The sequence below is a fragment of the Oncorhynchus clarkii genome, chromosome 15 (assembly GCF_045791955.1).
Source record: "Oncorhynchus clarkii lewisi isolate Uvic-CL-2024 chromosome 15, UVic_Ocla_1.0, whole genome shotgun sequence".
In the NCBI taxonomy this organism is placed as follows: Eukaryota; Metazoa; Chordata; class Actinopteri; order Salmoniformes; family Salmonidae; genus Oncorhynchus; species Oncorhynchus clarkii.
The window spans coordinates 30644797-30664207 of record NC_092161.1 but is presented as its reverse complement, the minus strand read 5'-3'; the positions used below and the strand labels follow the sequence as shown (position 1 = coordinate 30664207).

At 47.7% G+C, this 19411-nt stretch overlaps 1 protein-coding gene across 1 annotated transcript in view; it reads right to left on the bottom strand.

The window, feature by feature from the left end:
- LOC139367198 (plexin domain containing 2b) overlaps positions 1-19411 on the bottom strand; it is a 179285-nt gene that overhangs the window by 96651 nt on the left and 63223 nt on the right. The window contains exon 2 of the mRNA XM_071105364.1: positions 7917-8167. Coding sequence (XP_070961465.1) covers positions 7917-8167 — 251 coding nt within the window. The remainder of the gene's footprint in view (positions 1-7916; positions 8168-19411) is intronic.

Here is a 19411-nt window from a genome sequence, read left to right as displayed (position 1 = left end):
AAAGTCAAGGTATTGGAGTGGCCACCACAAAGCCCTGAGCTCAACCCTATAGAAAATGTGTGGGCAGAACTGAAAAAGCGTGTACGAGCAAGGAGGCCTACAAACCTGACTCAGTTACACCAGCTCTGTCAGGAGGAATGGGACAAAATTGTGGGAAGCTTGTGGTAGACTACCCGAAACGTTTGACCCAAGTTAAACAATTTAAAGGCAATGCTACCAAATACTAATTGAGTGTATGTAAACTTCTGACCCACTGGGAATGTGATGAAAGAAATAAAAGCTGAAATAACATTCTCCCTATTATTATTCTGACATTTCACAAATTCAAAAAGTCCGAAAAATCCGAAAATTCCGAAAAGTCAGAATTCTTAAAATACAGTGGTGATCTAACTGACCTAACACAGGGAATTTTTACGAGGATTAAATGTCAGGAATTGTGAAAAACTGAGTTGAAATGTATTTGGCTAAGGTGTATGTAAACTTCCGACTTCACCATTGTTTCCTCACTACTACATTTCAAATTCTCACCTGATGACCTGTTCGTCCTCTCTCTGCCTCAACATGGGCAGTGTTGTCTCCCTCGCTCTCTCCACTGACTGTCTCTAACCCTTGCCATGACAACCAAATTAAATCAGAATGTAGGCAACAACTGTTTTGTTATAGTACTTGGGCTACAGTGAGCAAAAATGATCAGTTGAACTGATAGTGCTTTTTAACTTAAATTCTCACTTGATGACCTGTTCGTCCTCTCCCTGCCTCAACATGGGTGGTGTGCTCGCTCCATTTTCGGTTTTTCCACCCTGCCATGATCATATGACCAAATACCATTATCATATGACTTAAATGGCTGACCTTAACAATGATGGGGTTAGCTTATTAACACGAATTCAATGGTGCTTTTATTAGCTAAATTATTTTTTACCTGGCAATATGTACAGTTATAGCTAGCTGTCTGATTACATAGTTCCAGTCTATTATGAAATGTACAGTGTAGTTAGCTAGCTATGTAGCCATTCATTCCTTTACTTACAGTTCTCTGTAACAACAACAAAAATATTTTGTCCTGCACTTTTCTACTCTTTGGTGTTGTTGTGCACCTCCATTAAGGGCACTAGCTACTTTTTCACTAGGGTGAACACTGACTCAATGAGTGCTGCTCATCTGAAACTGTAGTTGAAAAGGAAAATATCTAGATACGGTGCTAGCATTGGTGCTAGGTAGGCTAACGTTAGCCTAGCCAAATGAGCATTGCATCACTTGGTATAAAACTAATATCTCATCACCAGTAGTACGCTAGTTTCATAACAACATAGCAATACAATTATGAAATGTTCATGACCTTTCACTCGTTTAAAATGTTCCAAATATTTACACACTGGAGTGCTGTGAATATAGCTACCTCTCCTCAGCAAACGCCACAAAGAGAAAGAGAGAGTGCAGAGTGCGAGTGGGGACCAGGCACAAACCAAAGCGTATTTAGCGGCAGTGGTATCCAATCATAAAATGAGGAACTGAGTAGCACTGTGGTGAAAAGCCACATAAAGACAGTAGTTGCCTGGCTCTTCAGAGTAAACCTTACCTGTTACTAATATTGAGGAGGTAATGACCCCCTGTCCCCCCGGCAAGTTACGCGCCTGGTGGTGTGTATGTTTGTGCATGTGTGTGTTAGCACGCATGTGTTTGTATGTGTGCGTGAGTGTGTGTGTGTTTGGGTGATCGCATGTGTGTGTATGTGTGTGTTTAGGTGAAGATCAAAACGTCTTCTGTTATCACACAGAGCGCCGCTCCGGCTGCAGACCTGAGATGATTGAAGTCACAAAGAGACTTAACGATCAGTCTGGACCAGACGCACCGCCGCCATCGTTATGACTAAATGCCTGAGCGCTAGGCTGCAATGGTGAGCTCGGCTAGTAGGCACAATAACAAGGGACCTGGGTCCTTGCCTTTCATTTACAAAGGGACACAGTGACACACAGACCAAGAGCCAGAAATTAATCTCCGGCTGGCCTTTTGCCTTGTGACTGTCGAGAAGGAGGTCAAAGTTAAGGGGGAATACAACCACTTTTCAACCTCATAATCATTACGTCTAGCATCATACCAGTGTCTCTGAGAAAACAGCACATTTCTGCATTATGTACTTAAAAAGATATGAAAAAACATAATTATGTAGAAAACAGTGATTTTCTAAGGCTATGAGATTCAAGGTGATGGAGGGAGCAGGGAAATGCATTGTCCCTGGCTAGAAACGCATTGCAGTTTTTACCTTTCAATGCAGTTTCACGATGCCATTTTTTATGACCATAAAAACTTGTTGCTTTCATGTAGACACTGTATGGTGCTGAAGATAATACAGTACCTTCAGAAAGTGTTCACACCCCTTGACCTATTCCACATTTTGTTGTGTTACAGCCTGAACTCATTGATTAAATATATGTTTTTTCTCACCCATCTACACAAAATACCTCATAATGACAAAGTGAAAACATGTTTTTAGAAATGCTTTTGCAAATGTTTTGAAAATCAAGTATTTACAGCCCTGAGTTAATACATGTTATAATCACCTTTGGCAGCGATTACAGCTGTGAGTCTTTCTGGGTAATTTGTCTCCCAGTTTCTGTTGGAAAGCAGACTGAACCAGGTTTTCCTCTAGGACTTTGCTGTGCTTTACTCTATTCCGTTTCTTTTTATCCTAAAAAACGCTTTTTATTCAGGACATAAAGTTAATTTCTTTGCCAATTTGTTTGCAGTTTACTTTAGTGCCTTGCAAACTGGCTTGCATGTTTTTAGAATATTTTGTATACTGTCCAGGCTTCCGTCTTTTCACTCTGTCATTTATGTTAGTATTGTGGAGTAACTACAATATTGTTGATCCATCCTCAGTTTTCTCCTATCACAGCCATTAAACTCTGTAACCTTTTTAAAGTCACCATGGTCACCAAGTCATCATGGTGAAATCCTTGAGTTTCCTTCCTCTCTGGAAACGGTATCTTTATAGGGACTGGGTGTATTGATGCACCATCCAAAGTGTACTTAATAACTTCACCATGCCTAAAGGGATATTCAACGTCAGTTTATTTTGAAAAGGTCAAGCGGTGTGAATACTTTCTGAAGGCACTGTAAATATAAAAAGTGGTGGAATTACCCTTTAAAACTTCTCTAGGATAGGGGGCAGCATTTGGAATTATGGATGAAAAGCATGCCCAAATTCAACTGCCTGTTACTCATCGGATATGCATATCATTAGTAGATTTGGATAGTAAACAGGGGTTTCTAAAACTGTTTGAATCATGTCTGTGAGTATAACAGAAGTTATGTAGCAGGCAAAACCCAGAGGACAAACCATTCAGATTGTTTTTTTGAGGTCACCCTCTTTTCAATGAGTTTTCATTGGGAATACAGATTTCTAAGGGACTTACTTGCAGTTCCTACCGCTTCCACTGGATGTCACCAGTCTTTAGAAATTGGTTGAGGTTATTCCCTTGTGTAATGAAGAAGTACAGCCATCTTGAACGAGGGTCACTTCATGTGTACTGTTTGATAGAGGTGCATGACCAGAAAGCATGCTTCAGTTTGTTTTCTTCCTGTATTGAACACAGATCATCCCGTCTTCAATTGTATCGATTATTTACTTTTAAAAATACCTAAAGTTTTATTACAAAAGTAGTTTGAAATGTTTTGGCAAAGTTTACAGGTAACTTTTGAGATATTTTGTAGTCACGTTGTCACGCCCTGGTCTTAGTATTTTGTGTTTTCTTTATTAATTTGGTCAGGCCAGGGTGTGACATGGGTTTTGTATGTGGTGTGTTTTGTCTTGGGGTTTTTGTTAGGTCGTGGGTGATTGTTCCTGTCTTTGTGTTTGTTGTCACCAGATAGGCTGTTTAGGTTTTCGCACATTTATAGTTTTGTTAGTTTATTCATGTATAGTTTTCTTCATTAAAGAACCATGAATAACCACCACGCTGCATTTTGGTCCGCCTCTCCTTCAGCCCAAGAAAACCGTTACAGAATCACCCACCACAACAGGACCAAGCGGCGTGGTAACGGGCAGCAGCAGGAGCAGCGTAATAAGGACTTCTGGACTTGGGAAGAAATCCTCGACGGGAGAGGACCCTGGGCAAAGCCAGGGGAGTGTCACCGCCCCAAGGTGCAGCAGGAGAAACGGCAGCAGGAGCAGCGAGAGGAATGGACATGGGAGGATGAATTGGACGAGGAAGGACCCTGGGCTCAGCCTGGAGAATATCGCCGCCCCAAAGAAGAACTGGAGGCGGCGAAAGCGGAGAGGCGCTGGTATGAGGAGGCAGCACGGCGAAGCGGATGGAAGCCCGAGAGTCAGCCCCAAAAATGTATTGGGGGGGGGGGGGGGGTCTCACAGGGAGTATGGCTACGCCAGGTAGGAGACCTGCGCAAACTTCCTGTGCTTACCGGAGGGCTAGAGAGACCGAGCAGGCACCGTGTTATGCTGTGGTGCGCACGGTGTCTCCAGTGCGGGTGCATAGCCCGGTGCGGTACATTCCAGCTCCGCGTATCGGCCGGGCTAGAGTGAGCATCGAGCCAAGTGCCATGAAGCCGGCTCTACGCATCTGGTCCCCAGTGCGTCTCCTTGGGCTGGCTTACATGGCACCAGCCTTGCACTCGGTGTCCCCGGTTCGCCTGCATAGCCCAGTGCGGGATATTTCACCTCGCCTCACTGGCAGGGCGACCGGGAGCATTCAACCAGGTAAGGTTGGGCAGGCTCGGTGCTCAAGAGCTCCAGTGCGCCTGCACGGTCCGGTCTATCCAGTACCACCTCCACGCATCAGCCCTCCGGTGGCAGCTCCCCGCACCAGGCTTCCTGTGCGTGTTCTCGACCCAGTACCACCAGTGCCAGCACCACGCATCAGGCCTACAGTGCGCCTCGCCTGTCCAGCGCTGCCAGAGCCTTCCGCCTCTACAGCGCTGCCGGAGTCTCCCGCCTGTTTAGCGCTGCCAGAGCCTTCCGCCTCTACAGCGCTGCCGGAGTCTCCCGCCTGTCCAGAGCTGCCAGTCTGCAAGGAGCTGCCAGTCTGCAAGGAGCTGCCAGTCTGCAAGGAGCTGCCAGAGCTGCCAGTCTGCAGGATGCCGCCAGAGCTGCCAGTCTGCAAGGAGCAGCCAGAGCTGCCAGTCTGCAAGGAGCCGCCAGAGCTGCCAGTCTGCAAGGAGCCGCCAGAGCTGCCAGTCTGCATGGAGCAGCCAGAGCCGCCAGTCAGCATGGAGCAGCCAGAGCCGCCAGTCAGCATGGAGCAGCAAGAAACGCCAGTCAGCATGGAGCAGCCAGAGCCGCCAGTCAGCATGGAGCAGCCAGAGCCGGCAGTCAGCATGGAGCAGCCAGAGCCGCCAGTCAGCATGGAGCAGCCAGAGCCGCCAGTCAGCATGGAGCAGCCAGAGTCGCCAGTCAGCATGGAGCAGCCAGTCAGCATGGAGCAGCCAGAGCAGCTAGTCAGCATGGAGCAGCCAGAGTTGCCAGTCAGCATGGAGCAGCCAGAGCTGCCAGTCAGCCAGGATCTTCCAGATCCGCTATTCAGCCAGGATCCGCTATTCAGCCAGGATCCGCCATTCAGCCAGGATCCGCCAGTCAGCCAGGATCTGCCAGAACTGCCAAGATCTGCCAGAGCCAACTACCTGCCTGAGCTTCCTCTCAGTGCCGAGCTTCCTCTCAGTGCTGAGCTACCCCTCAGTGCTGAGCTACCCCTCAGTCCCGAGCTACCCCTCAGTCCCGAGCTACCTCAGTCCCGAGCTGCCCCTCAGTCCAGTGGGGCCCTTGGTGAGGACTACTAGGCCAAGGTCGGCGGCGAGGATCGCCTATCTAAGGACGCAAGGCAAAGGGACTAAGACTTTGTTGGAGTGGGGTCCACGTCCCGCGCCGGAGCCGCCACCATGGACAGACGCCCACCCGGACCCTCCCCTATGGGTTTAGTTGTGCGGTCGGGAGTCCGCACCTTGGGGGGGGGGGGGTTCTGTCACGCCCTGGTCTTAGTATTTTGTGTTTTCTTTATTAATTTGGTCAGGCCAGGGTGTGACATGGGTTTTGTATGTGGTGTGTTTTGTCTTGGGGTTTTTGTTAGGTCGTGGGTGATTGTTCCTGTCTTTGTGTTTGTTGTCACCAGATAGGCTGTTTAGGTTTCCGCACGTTTATTGTTTTGTTAGTTTATTCATGTATAGTTTTCTTCATTAAAGAACCATGAATAACCACCACGCTGCATTTTGGTCCGCCTCTCCTTCAGCCCAAGAAAACCGTTACACAAGTTGGAACCAGTGTTTTTCTGGATCAAACGCTCCAAATAAATGGACATTTTGAATATTATTGGATGGAATTAATCGAACAAAAGGACCATTTGTGATGTTTATGGGACATATTGGAATGCCAACAGAAGAAGCTCGTCAAAGGTAAGGCATGATTTATATTTTTATTTCTGTGTTTTGTGTCGCGCCTGCAGGGTTGAAATGTTTTCTCTCTTTTGTTTATGGAGGTGCTATCCTCAGATAATAGCATCGTTTGCTTACCCCGAAAAGCCTTTTGAAATCTGACATATTGGTTGGATTCACAACACGTGTAACTTTAATTTGGTATCTTACATGTGTGATTTCATGAAAGTTTGATTTTTATAGGAATTTATTTGAATTTGGCGCTCTGCATTTTCTCTGGCTTTTGGTCAAGTGGGACGCTACCGTCTCACATATCCCATAGACGTTTTAATAACCTGTTGTTCTGGTCTCTTTCTGGGGTACTTTAAGGTGACTCACCCTCAGTCCACACACAGCAAGTTATGATGAATGACTACCTAGGGGTGTGCTGAGCTTTAATTTGATATTAAGTATTCATCCGCCAAAAGGTCCCCTAGTCCTGATTTTCATTATCATCTAATCACTCTGTTCTCGGGTTGTCTACTTTTTCTCCTCAGAGAGTTGCCCAGGAATATTGTAGTTGTAGATTAAAGAGGATTGAGGAACTAATGCAGTTTAGGCTCTGTTCATATTCTAATAGAAACCTCACAGGTAAATCCAGACATTCTCCCTCCCTGTCTCAGAGGGTTATCTGGGGTGTTCACTCTGTGGGCCCAAGTGTTTCCCCTAAATAGTTTCTCCTTGGCGGAACACCAAGCCCCCTGAAGTAACAGAGTTCTGGTAAGCCTCCGCTCTTCAGCAAACAAAGGAAAGTATGAGGAGCTCAACAACAATGACAGGAATCCAGGAATCCAATAATAGGTCTTACCCAGAAAGAAATGACCAACACGCACTAGTTCATGGTAAACAGGTTTGGTGCTACAAATATCCAGTGGTGTAAAGTACTTCATTTAAAATACTTTAAAGTACTACTTAAGTAGTTTTGGGGGGGTATCTGTACTCTTCACTCCACCCCTAAAGAAAATAATGTACTTTCACTTTTTATACATTTTCCCTGACACCCAAAAGTATTCGTTACATTTTGAATGCTTAGCAAGACTAGAAAATGGTCCAATTCACACACTTTAAGAGAACATCCCTGGTCATCCCTACTGCCTCTGATTTGACAGGCTCACTAAACACAAATGCTTCGTTTGTAAATGATGTCTGGTTTGCTTAATATAAGGAATTTGAAATGATTTATCATTTTACATTTGATACTTAATTTTAGCAATTCCATTTACTTTTGATACCCAAGTATGTTTTAAACCAAGAACGTTGAAACTTTTACTCAAGTAATATTTCACTGGGTGTCTTTCACTTTTACTTGAGTTATTTTCTATTAAGGTATCTGTACTTTTACTCAAGTATGACAATTGAGTACTTTTTTCACCACTGCAAATATCAAACCACTTTTTTTCCCTTTTTTTTACAGTGGGCAACAGAGGTAAGAAGTTGATCCCACCTTTGTATCCTGCTGAGTAATGGTAGGGGAAACACTGTTGGTGTAACTGTACCTCTATCTGGGAGCTGTTGTCAGTGTCCTGGCTGTCCTCTGCTGAGAGCAGGCCTGGGAAGTTCCCCTCAGACTGGTCTTGACTCTGGTCTCGGTCCTGCTGATCCTGGTCCTGGCTGGCCCTGTTATTGTCCATGTTAAGTGGTTGTTCTGGGGACAGCCACCTCCTCCACCGGTGACTGTACAACTTCACATCCACTGCCACGTCCTCCTCAGCCAGCGGCTGCCCCTGCAGGTAGGAGTAGGAGACCCCTGGGGAGCACAGATAAAGAGGAAGAGGGGAGATGAGTAAAAGCGGTACAGTATAGGAGGAATAGGCTGTTTTTAGTTGCAGTGACATAGGTTACACTTTATTCTAAGAGAAATAAAGCAATAATGTAAACATGTTATGATTTAGGAATAGATCAATTTAAAAGTCATGAGTCATTTTTTATCATACCAATATTTTCCATTCCTCAAAAATGTAAAAGGTGATCACAATATAACTCCTTTATTAGCTCAATAATTCTGTTCTCTCCTCAATATAATTTGTAAGCCAAGACATTCTCAACTACTGACCATTTTAAGTAGTTAAACTGAAATGAGAAACGGGCTATATTGTACATCAGTGGATCCTAGCAGCATAATTACATAGAACAATAATATTTTTATGGTCAAAAAGGCAGTGGTCCAGTGATGGAGCCAAAACTCTGGTCTGGTCATTAATCTTCTGCCACTCTCATAAATCACTGTCTCAGTGGACTATTCTTCATTGCTTTAGGGAGAAATTATACTACTTTGGATGAAACACATGCAGAATAGCATTGAGGCAGTGACCCAGCAAATTTAAGACATACCAGCGGCCCATAGTCATACCTAGCCTACCTAGGGCCAAGAGTTTTTCCTGGCCATGTGAGCTGACCAGGATAAACTCTGATCAGGTCACAGTGAGGACAGGACACAGACACAGACACACACACACACACGCCAGACCCCTCCTGTCTCAGCCTCCAGTATTTATGCTGCAGTAGTTTATGTGTCGGGGGGCTAGGGTCAGTTTGTTATATCTGGAGTACTTCTCCTGTCCTATTCGGTGTCCTGTGTGAATTTAAGTGTGCGTTCTCTAATTCTCTCTTTCTCTCTCTCGGAGGACCTGAGCCCTAGGACCATGCCCCAGGACTACCTGACATGATGACTCCTTGCTGTCACCAGTCCACCTGGCCGTGCTGCTGCTCCAGTTTCTTTCAACTGTTCTGCCTTATTATTATTCGACCATGCTGGTCATTTATGAACATTTGAACATCTTGGCCATGTTCTGTTATAATCTCCACCCGGCACAGCCAGAAGAGGACTGGCCATCCCACATATGCTCTCTCTAATTCTCTCTTTCTTTCTCTCTCTCGGAGGACCTGAGCCCTAGGACCATGCCCCAGGAATACCTGACATGATGACTCCTTGCTGTCCCCAGTCCACCTGACTGTGCTGCTGCTCCAGTTTAAACTGTTCTGCCTTATTATTATTCGACCATGCTGGTCATTTATGAACATTTGAACATCTTGACCATGTTCTGTTATAATCTCCACCCGGCACAGCCAGAAGAGGACTGGCCACCCCACATAGCCTGGTTCCTCTCTAGGTTTCTTACTAGGTTTTGGCCTTTCTAGGGAGTTTTTCCTAGCCACCGTGCTTCTACACCTGCATTGCTTGCTGTTTGGGGTTTTAGGCTGGGTTTCTGTACAGCACTTTGAGATATCAGCTGATGTACGAAGGGCTATATAAATAAATTTGATTTGATTTGACACGCCTCACGGACCCAAATAGTTGGACCTGTCCTAAAATGGACCTGGGGCTTTCCCACCTAGACCCAATATGCATAAATAAATACAAATCATATAGAGACCCGTTCCGAACGGGCCCGAGGACAACTAGACCCGTTCTGTATAAACCTGTTCTGATCCAGACCCGGTCCGATCCAACCTGAGGGAGGAAAGCAGTGGAAAAATATGTTTTTTAGCTACTTTATTAACCGGAGCTGATACAGTGTGAGAAGAGGGAGAGCGGTTCTGCTCAAGCAGGCAGGGGAGGAACCATACTGTGAGCGAGTGACATGGGGAGCAGGGAGGAGGGAGGAACCATACTGTGAGCAAGTGACATGGGGAGGAGGGAGGAGGGAGGGACCATACTGTGAGCGAGTGACATGGAGAGCAGGGAGGAGGGAGGAACCATACTGTGAGCGAGTGACATGGGGAGCAGGGAGGAGGGAGGAACCATACTGTGAGCAAGTGACATGGGGAGGAGGGAGGGACCATACTGTGAGCGAGTGACATGGGGAGCAGGGAGGAACCATACTGTGAGCAAGTGACATGGGGAGGAGGGAGGGACCATACTGTGAGCGAGTGACATGGGGAGCAGGGAGGAGGGAGGAACCATACTGTGAGCAAGTGACATGGGGAGCAGGGAGGAACCATACTGTGAGCGAGTGACATGGGGAGCAGGGAGGAGGGAGGAACCATACTGTGAGCAAGTGACATGGGGAGGAGGGAGGGACCATACTGTGAGCAAGTGACATGGGGAGGAGGGAGGAGGGAGGGACCATACTGTGAGCAAGTGACATGGGGAGCAGGGAGGAGGGAGGGACCATACTGTGAGCGAGTGACATGGGGAGCAGGGAGGAGGGAGGAACCATACTGTGAGCGAGTGACATGGGGAGCAGGGAGGAGGGAATGACCATACTGTGAGCAAGTGACATGGGGAGGAGGGAGGAGGGAGGGACCATACTGTGAGCAAGTGACATGGGGAGGAGGGAAGAGGGAGGAGGGAGGGACCATACTGTGAGCAAGTGACATGGGGAGCAGGGAGGAGGGAGGGACCATACTGTGAGCGAGTGACATGGGGAGCAGGGAGGAGGGAGGGACCATACTGTGAGCGAGTGACATGGGGAGCAGGGAGGAGGGAGGGACCATACTGTGAGCGAGTGACATGGGGAGCAGGGAGGAGGGAATGACCATACTGTGAGCAAGTGACATGGGGAGCAGGGAGGAGGGAGGGACCATACTGTGAGCGAGTGACATGGGGAGCAGGGAGGAGGGAGGGACCATACTGTGAGCAAGTGACATGGGGAGCAGGGAGGAGGGAGGAGGGAGGGACCATACTGTGAGCGAGTGACATGGGGAGCAGGGAGGAGGGAATGACCATACTGTGAGCGAGTGACATGGGGAGCAGGGAGGAGGGAGGGACCATACTGTGAGCGAGTGACATGGGGAGCAGGGAGGAGGGAATGACCATACTGTGAGCAAGTGACATGGGGAGCAGGGAGGAGGGAGGGACCATACTGTGAGCGAGTGACATGGGGAGCAGGGAGGAGGGAGGGACCATACTGTGAGCAAGTGACATGGGGAGCAGGGAGGAGGGAGGAGGGAGGGACCATACTGTGAGCGAGTGACATGGGGAGCAGGGAGGAGGGAATGACCATACTGTGAGCAAGTGACATGGGGAGCAGGGAGGAGGGAATGACCATACTGTGAGCGAGTGACATGGGGAGCAGGGAGGAGGGAATGACCATACTGTGAGCAAGTGACATGGGGAGCAGGGAGGAGGGAGGGACCATACTGTGAGCGAGTGACATGGGGAGCAGGGAGGAGGGAGGGACCATACTGTGAGCGAGTGACATGGGGAGCAGGTAGGAGGGAGGAGGGAGGGACCATACTGTGAGCGAGTGACATGGGGAGCAGGGAGGAGGGAGGGACCATACTGTGAGCAAGTGACATGGGGAGCAGGGAGGAGGGAGGAGGGAGGGACCATACTGTGAGCGAGTGACATGGGGAGCAGGGAGGAGGGAGGGACCATACTGTGAGCGAGTGACATGGGGAGCAGGGAGGAGGGAGGGACCATACTGTGAGCGAGTGACATCGGGAGCAGACGGGAGGGAGGGAGGGACCATACTGTGAGCGAGTGACATGGGGAGCAGGGAGGAGGGAGGAACCATACTGTGAGCGAGTGACATGGGGAGCAGGGAGGAGGGAGGGACCATACTGTGAGCAAGTGACATGGGGAGCAGGGAGGAGGGAATGACCATACTGTGAGCGAGTGACATGGGGAGCAGGGAGGAGGGAATGACCATACTGTGAGCAAGTGACATGGGGAGCAGGGAGGAGGGAGGGACCATACTGTGAGCGAGTGACATGGGGAGCAGGGAGGAGGGAGGGACCATACTGTGAGCGAGTGGCATGGGGAGCAGGTAGGAGGGAGGGACCATACTGTGAGCAAGTGACATGGGGAGCAGGGAGGAGGGAGGAGGGAGGGACCATACTGTGAGCGAGTGACATGGGGAGCAGGGAGGAGGGAATGACCATACTGTGAGCGAGTGACATGGGGAGCAGGGAGGAGGGAGGGACCATACTGTGAGCGAGTGACATGGGGAGCAGGGAGGAGGGAATGACCATACTGTGAGCAAGTGACATGGGGAGCAGGGAGGAGGGAGGGACCATACTGTGAGCGAGTGACATGGGGAGCAGGGAGGAGGGAGGGACCATACTGTGAGCAAGTGACATGGGGAGCAGGGAGGAGGGAGGAGGGAGGGACCATACTGTGAGCGAGTGACATGGGGAGCAGGGAGGAGGGAATGACCATACTGTGAGCAAGTGACATGGGGAGCAGGGAGGAGGGAATGACTATACTGTGAGCGAGTGACATGGGGAGCAGGGAGGAGGGAATGACCATACTGTGAGCAAGTGACATGGGGAGCAGGGAGGAGGGAGGGACCATACTGTGAGCGAGTGACATGGGGAGCAGGGAGGAGGGAGGGACCATACTGTGAGCAAGTGACATGGGGAGCAGGGAGGAGGGAGGAGGGAGGGACCATACTGTGAGCGAGTGACATGGGGAGCAGGGAGGAGGGAGGGACCATACTGTGAGCGAGTGACATGGGGAGCAGGGAGGAGGGAGGGACCATACTGTGAGCGAGTGACATCGGGAGCAGACGGGAGGGAGGGAGGGACCATACTGTGAGCGAGTGACATGGGGAGCAGGGAGGAGGGAGGAACCATACTGTGAGCGAGTGACATGGGGAGCAGGTAGAAGGGAGGGACCATACTGTGAGCAAGTGACATGGGGAGCAGGGAGGAGGGAGGGACCATACTGTGAACGAGTGACATGGGGAGCAGCAGGGGAGGGACCATACTGTGAGCGAGTGACATGGGGAGCAGGCAGGGGAGGGACCATACTGTGAGCGAGTGACATGGGGAGCAGGCAGGGGAGGGACCATACTGTGAGCAACTGACATGGGGAGCAGGGAGGAGGGAGGGACCATACTGTGAGCGAGTGACATGGGGAGCAGGGAGGAGGGAGGGACCATACTGTGAGCGAGTGACATGGGGAGCAGGGAGGAGGGAGGGACCATACTGTGAGCGAGTGACATGGGGAGCAGGGAGGAGGGAGGGAGAGAGATAGGAGAGACAGCAAGCAAGCCTAATAGTCTAATAGCTGCCATGGCTAGGTCATTTATCGTCAAATATGATTTGCGTAGTACCTGTCTTGGACTGCCTGTCTGCATCAAACCGGGACAAGAACCTAGTTAAGCTAGCTAATGTTAGCTACCTAGACTAACTGAGGCTGCAGTGCATGCGCTTTCTGATCTTACAGTTACAAATAACATCTCCATTCAGAAAAGTAAGTAGCAGCCTGCCTACCTGTTGGCTCTTGGTTGTTGTAGCCTATTATTATACCATTTTTCTCTCTCTTTCTCTACTGCAGGAGTCACGCACAGAAATGCACTAGCCCTTAGGGACAAGTCAGTTAAAATTACACGTACTGTACCCGAGACCCGTGACAATCATATCAGATCCAACCCAGATCCGTGACATTATCCGGATCAGGTCTCGGGTATACGGGTACAGGTGGATCTGCAAAGACCTCTAACGCACACAGAAATGCATGCAAAAATACACACTCGTGACACCACAGGTTGGCACAGGTTTATCCTTTTAATCACTTTCCCACTTACATTTTTCCCCCAGACTCATACACAAACTGACATTAGTTCAAAGCCTGCCTGCCTGACCGTTAATGTCATTCCAGCTATACTAATGAGGTTAGTTGTAAAAACAAACTACAAACGGCTCCCCCCCCACTCTCTCTCGCCTCATCCTCCCTCCCCTCCGTCCTCCGCTCTCTCTCTCTGGGCCCCAGATAGACCAGAAGTGTTCACCATGAGAGCAGGACTAGGGAGGTGAGAGTGGAGTGGAGAGGCTTAACATGCTAATGCGCCCAAAGTGGAGGCTGACAGTTTCACTCTGTAATGAGCATCTGCAAAGTAAACAGCTCAGAGACCAGCTGCTGCACGGATGAGACCAGGGAGACTAACTAACTAACTAACTCTCTCACACACACACACACACACACACACACACACACACACACACACACACACACACACACACACACACACACACACACACACACACACACACACACACACTTGCAGGAAGAACTGCAATAATTCTAAAGTTAATGCTGATGACACTTCACGGAGTCCAATGTGCTGTACTCTTAATGTACTACTGACTTAAATAAACTGTATATATTGACATCACAGACAATGCCTTTCATCAGTGGCGGCAGGTAGCCTAGCGGTTAAAGAGCGTTGGGCACATTAACAAAAAGGTTGCTGGTTTGAATCACCAAGCTGACAAACTGTCCATGTGCCCTTGAGCAAGGCACTTAATCCAAATTGCTCCTGTAAATCACTCTGGATTAGCGTGTCTGCTAAATAATGTGAATCACTAGACCACACGTATGAAACCATACTCTCTATCAGTAGACCACACTTTCTCTGCAACAGCTAATCTTTATCCTTTTAAACCAAAGGTCATTCTAAAAGTCTATCAATAAAGTTTGGACAAATATTTCCAGAAGTTCTTTAATTAAACACATTTGGATGCTGATCACAAGGCTAAAACATAACAAAGTTGACTGACGCAGACAGACTCCCAAACAGAATCCTTGAGGCCCCTCTCACCACCACCCCCCAGTGAGCTCTTCTCATTATGAAGTCTAGGCAGCTATGTCTGTTTGGAGTATGTAGCATGCTGCTAATTACTATTCAGATATCAATGCTGTTGTTCTTAGGTGTCTAACACCGCCTGTGTAGCCAAGCACGCATATTCCCCCACACCGAGAAAATGTATGCCTGCAAGATGCCCTGTCAAAAACCACTGTATATTTCAATCCAAGGGGAACCTACAGAAAACATTCCAGGAACACATACATTGTCTTTCACTCTCCAAAGGATCTTTTTTAGAAACTTCAATACATATGGTGGAAAGTTGGCAAAAGAGAATAATTCGGAACACATGATGACTGGAAAATAGAGACCCTTAACATGTGCTGTGCTTTTCATGGAATATCTTTCTCTGAGTCACTGGGAATAAAAAACACCTGCACTGGTGTCTGTTGATCACTCGCTCTGTAATGGTTTATACTTCTCCCAACTGGTTCAGGGCCAGTGAACTCTCTCATTGTCAAGGAGAGACTCCATGGTCTGTGTTAGTCATTTTAGAGGGGAAAGTACAGACCCTTGAGGAACACCTCGAATAAGTTCGTAGTAGGACGAGGCTTCTACATGGATGTGTGAGTTCCTTCAGCTTTGTGTGAGAGAAACTCTTCCCCCTCTGTTCCTCTTTTTACTCCCCCTGAATGCCCTGCAAACCTTTGCTGTGACTCTCAAGACTGACTCTGTTCGCCCGACTCACGCCTGTCAACACGACCTAACGCTTTCAAGGACATTTAGGAGATCATGAAATCTTGGTGCAACCCTTCTTTTCATTCTCTTCCTGTGTATTAGGGTCCCGCTGGTTTTCCCCTTTCTCTGGTTGTCTACCTGACTCAATGGCACTGACAGGACACTTCCGTAAAAGGGTTCACCCATACAGGAGAGAGGAATGGTGTGTGTGTGTGTGTGTGCGTGCGTGCGTGCGTACGTGTGTGTGTGTGTGTGTGTGTGTGTGTGTGTGTGTGTGTGTGCATGCGTGCTGCATGTGTGTGGCCACAAGGAAAATTATAGGCTTTGGGGTTAAGTGTAGGGTTACAAGGAGCTCTCCAAACAGGTCAGGAACAAAGTTGTGGAGAAGTACAGATCAGGGTGTGGTTATAAAAAAATGAAGTGGTTCAATGAAACAGATACTCTGTCCATAAGACCACTTTAAACCGTACACTCCACAGAGCTGGGCTTTATGGAAGAGTGGCCAGAAAAAAAGCCATTGCTTAAAGAAAAAAATATCCAACCACGTTTGGTGTTCGCCAAAAGGCATGTGGGAGACTCCCCAAACATACGGAAGAAGGTGCTCTGGTCAGATGAGACGAAAATTGAGCTTTTTGGCCTTCAAGGAAAATGCTATGTCTGGCGCAAACCCAACACCTCTCATGACCTCAAGAACATCATCCCCACAGTGAAGCATGGTGGTGGCAGCATCATGCTGTGGGGATGTTTTCATCGGCAGAGACGGGGAAACTGGTCAGAATTGAAGGAATGATGGATGGCGCTAAATACAGGGAAATTCTTGAAGGAAATCTGTTTTAGTCTTTCAGAGATTTTATACTGGGACGGAGGTTCACGTTCCAGCAGGACCATGACCCTAAGCATACCGCTAACGCAACAGTTGAGTGGTTTAAGGGCAAACATATAAATGTCTTGGAATGGCCTAGTCAAAGCCCAGACCTCAATCCAATTGAGAATCTGTGGTATGACTTAAAGATTGCTGTACACCAGCAGAGCCCATCCAACTTGAAGGAGCTGGAGCAGTTTTGCCTTGAAGAATGGGCAAACATCCCAGTGGCTAGATGTGCAAAGCTTAAAGAGACATACCCCAAGAGACTTGCAGCTGTAATTTTTGCAAAAGGTGGCTCTACAAAGTATTGGCTTTGGGGGTTGAATAGTTATGCACGCTCAAGTTTTCCGTTTTTTTGTCTTTTGTTTCACAAAAAACAAATTGCATCTTCAAAATGGTCGGCAGGTTGTGTAAGTCAAATTATACTAACCCCCCCAGAAATTCATTTTAATTCCAGGTTGTAAGGCCACAAAATAGGAAAAATGCTGAGGGGGTGAATACTTTCACAAGCCACTGTATAGCCACCTTAATGAGGCAGGGCCGAGAGACTGAGGGGTCAAGTGGTTGTTCTGGAGTTGACATGTATAAATAATGATCAAAAGCCATAGAGATCATATAAGACACTGAGGTCATAAATAACCTTCTGGGGATGTAGTGGATGTACCTCAGTGACGTATCATTTTGACTTTATTTCACCAGGAAGTTAGCCTTGTGAAACCAGCCTGATCTTGTGAACGCAGCAGTCAATCTGCTTGACCAGGTTACCAGGAAGTCCCATTGAGTTCAGAAAACCCAAGGGTGTCTCCCCCTGGAATCCCCCACAGCTATCTTCCTGGTGAAATGAAGTCAAAATGAAACTTCACTGAGTTTTAGGTACATCCAGTACACCACGTCCCCAAGCACATGAATATATCTCCCTGGGACCAACTGGGGCCCTCGGGTATGCACACAAACCCTGGACATGTAGCCTCCTTTATGACGTGAGGCTGAATAAAACAACAAAAGGGGAACACTTAGAGAAATCCCACGTAGTTGGATGTACACAATGTGAAATAAGGAGGCTTCAATTAGTATGAATCCCATTCAATGGGAGTAAAATGACAATTATTTCTGCAATCGTGCCGGCGGGTTCCCCTCATTAGTGATCATTCAGTGACTGGTGTTGGCAGGAGTACTCTGTCATCATCCACAGACACAGCTGGGAGCCTTGGGAAAGGTCAGCAAATAACTTCAGCCTTGAGCCAGAAAAGTCAGAAAAGATGATGATGTAAAAAGTAAATGGCACTGCAAACGACATTCCCCTACCTTTCTCTCCCCCCTTTGTTCCTCTTTAACGTTTCTGAGCACAACGGGTGAACGGGTGAGTGGAGCTGGTTCACATGCTTGAGTTTTCAAAAAACCTACTTGATTTATTAATCTTAATTGATCTCTCGAAGAAGACAAAAAACAGTGAGGTTGTCCCTCGATGAGGGAGTGAGAGAGAGGGGAACGAGGGCGAGAGAGAAAGATGGAGAAAATGCCCCCAAAAAAGATAAGGAAGACCAAGCTTTTCTGTCTAACTGAGAGGGGATAAGTGATGAGGGAGAAGAGAGTGACAGAAGGGTTGGAAATATTCCTCTATGAGTTTGGGTTCTGAAGTCTAACTCTCCACATTGGTCGGTCTACTGTCGCTCGTCCACAATATTGATTCACAAGATCAACACTATACTACAGTGGAAAAAAATCCATAAAACACATCAGAAATAACAGGGCGGCATATAGTACAGAAACTCCGCTTCTGCTGGGTAGAAATCAAATGAATACTAGATAAAGCTACATCATTATATAGAAGATAAAAGAACTGGGTAACTATTTGGAGGTTTTCTTTTTTTTTAAAGAGTGAGGTGGGGTGAGGGGGAAGGAAAAATGTACACTACTCATATTTTCTGTCAATCAATGACAGAGGCAAACTGCGAAAATGGCCTTCGCTCTGTCAAAAGAGAACTTGAACTCTCCTTGTCCCAGATGTTCCCACAGGGTATGTTTGACATTGGCCAGATGGGCTGGCAGACAGACAGAGGAGACCTGATGCTCTCAGACAAGTCAGAGCAGAACCTCTCACGTGAGGACGTACAGGGTCACCCAAGTGCAAGGGCAGGGGCATGGATGCACATACACAGGGAGAGGGAAACAACGAGAGAAGAAAACTGAGGGAAAACATAGTGTGCGTCCAAAATAGCACCTTATTACCTTAATATGTAGTGCCCTATATAGGGAATAGGGTGCAATATGGGACTCATTCATAGAAAAACCTTCCAGGAGGATATTTAGCAGCCATGTTCAATCTAAACAGAGGCTGTGGACAGATAAGCCAAGGCAGAGGGAAGATCTGACCGATGAGTTACTAGAGTTTTAGTGAAGATGGCTGTCCCTCTCTAGGCCTGATCTCAAATATGAGGGACAGGGACTGTCACCGCTCCTTCACAGACGTCCTCTGCACTCTCTCTGATAACACTCTTCACAATCAACTCTCAATTCATTTAATCAGTTAGAACTCATCTTTATGTGCAGAAAGTGATTGCAGCGTTTAACTGTTGATTATAGTTAATTTTAGTCATAGTTTAGTTTTGAGAGGATAATTGTTTTGTGCTGTAGACACCTACGATTTGTCTGTTCTACAAAAGTGTGGAGACAAAAGAGGAACATTAACAATAACACAGTTGGGCCAGACATGGCTCCCTTCAGACATCGTAATTATACAGAAGAACGCATGCTGTGTTCTCTACCTGTTCCAACATGTCCCTTGACTATTTTCTACCCTAAAACATAGACTTGTTTTTACCCCATAGAGCTGACATGGACAGATTAGTAGTCCTCCGGGGACAAACAGCACCTGTTCAGTGCTGCTGAGACACTGAAAAGAGATGCATTCTCA